The following is a 1,643-nucleotide window of genomic DNA, read 5'->3' as shown; positions in this document are numbered from 1 at the left end:
ATTGAATTCAAATAAGTTAACGGTGTCTTTCGCATCTTATTATGGATTCATATCGGTGAACTGATGGCTATCGCCCACAACAAACATTGAATTCAATCAATAAGTTAACGGTGTCTTTCGCATCTTATTATGGATTCATATCGGTGAACTGATGGCTATCGCCCACAAGTTGCTGCAATAGCATAATCAAATATATCTTCTTGTTTACCTGCTAACAGACAATAGAATTCCCAGGAAGAATAGAGCTCCTTGAGTGTCTATTCTTGACAGAGCCTGCGGCACTTTTAGCCTTTGTCGTTCCGATTCACCGTAATGAATAGCATCAGTGAGGATCCACAGGACACCAAGTCCAAGTAGCATCCCCATGTATGGAGGTAAACCTGTGAGGGCCTTGAACACGGGGACAAAAATCAAAGCCCCTAAACCAACTGAGAAAACAAGCTGTCCTCGAGGAGCCATCTGTTCGGAAGCCAAGACATTTGGAGAATCCTGTCCCNNNCTGGCAGATTTTTCTAGAGATAGAAGGATACCTAGTCAGGGACATGAGCGCCAATGGAACAGCTAGAGAAATGGCTGAAGGTACAAACAAACCCTGTAATCAAATAATATATAATTATGCTACTGCTTGCTCTTATATTGCATTTGGTTAACACTTCGTTGGTGTCCATAATTGAAACAAGGAAATGACATCGACACTTAGCAGAATATGAGTGTTCTTGAAATCAAATATCACCAACAGAAAGACTCTATGTATGTCTCAACAATCTTTCGAGATGTCGCTAGTGCTAACTTCATTATACCACTATAACTTATAGTGTAATTTATAGTACCTTCATTGTTTGCACTGTAGATATTTGACCATGTATCCACAGCATAGTGGTGGTAACATCACCAATAGGAGTCCATGCACCACCAGCATTTGCAGCTATTACAACAACGGCTCCAAGAATCCTGTCAATAGAATAAAAAATCTACTTCTGGAGAATTTGATAACATGCAAAGAGATTCATAGCTAAACTTAATGGCAGTAGCAGAATTCCCAAAACTGTAAACTTGGAATATTCCCATTGAATCTTCATGCCTTCGACATAAACAAAGGAAACCATTGATAATACTAACAGCAATTTCCTATCATCAACAATGAATTATATACACTAGAAGGAACAGATATAATATATATATAGAGACAGGTAATTTCTGGAAGAAAATTACTCATGATTTCTCACGTAAGTATTCAGATTGATAAGTTAACAACACAACAGAGACACATACTTTCGATACTCTGATGGGGGTACTAATTTCCGCAACAGAGAAACCATGACTATTGTAGAGGTAAGGTTGTCTAAAACTGAACTGAGAAAAAATGTCACAAATCCAATCTGCAAATTCAATAATAACTTGTCAAATTCCATCATGAAGACTGATGTGTCATGCAAATTCACTGAAGATTTAGAATATTTTGGTTGGAAGAGAGACGAGAGAGGGGTGGTGTTTCGATACTGTACTAATTTCCGCAACAGAGAAACCATGACTATTGTAGAGGTAAGGTTGTCTAAAACTGAACTGAGAAAAAATGTCACAAATCCAATCTGCAAATTCAATAATAACTTGTCAAATTCCATCATGAAGACCATGAAGACTGA

At 37.8% G+C, this 1,643-nt stretch overlaps 1 protein-coding gene across 1 annotated transcript in view; it reads right to left on the bottom strand.

The window, feature by feature from the left end:
- The window catches only part of LOC107617241 (sodium/proton antiporter 1), a 6,771-nt gene that overhangs the window by 1,433 nt on the left and 3,695 nt on the right, over positions 1–1,643 (bottom strand). Inside the window, exons 8-9 of the mRNA XM_016318991.2 lie at positions 1,104–1,114; positions 211–512 (exon numbers count right to left, since the gene is read on the bottom strand). Coding sequence (XP_016174477.1) covers positions 211–512; positions 1,104–1,114 — 313 coding nt within the window. The remainder of the gene's footprint in view (positions 1–210; positions 513–1,103; positions 1,115–1,643) is intronic.

Source organism: Arachis ipaensis, chromosome B09 (assembly GCF_000816755.2).
Source record: "Arachis ipaensis cultivar K30076 chromosome B09, Araip1.1, whole genome shotgun sequence".
Taxonomy (NCBI): Eukaryota; Viridiplantae; Streptophyta; class Magnoliopsida; order Fabales; family Fabaceae; genus Arachis; species Arachis ipaensis.
The sequence above is the reverse complement of the archived record's forward strand: the minus strand, read 5'-3'. Positions and strand labels throughout refer to the sequence as shown.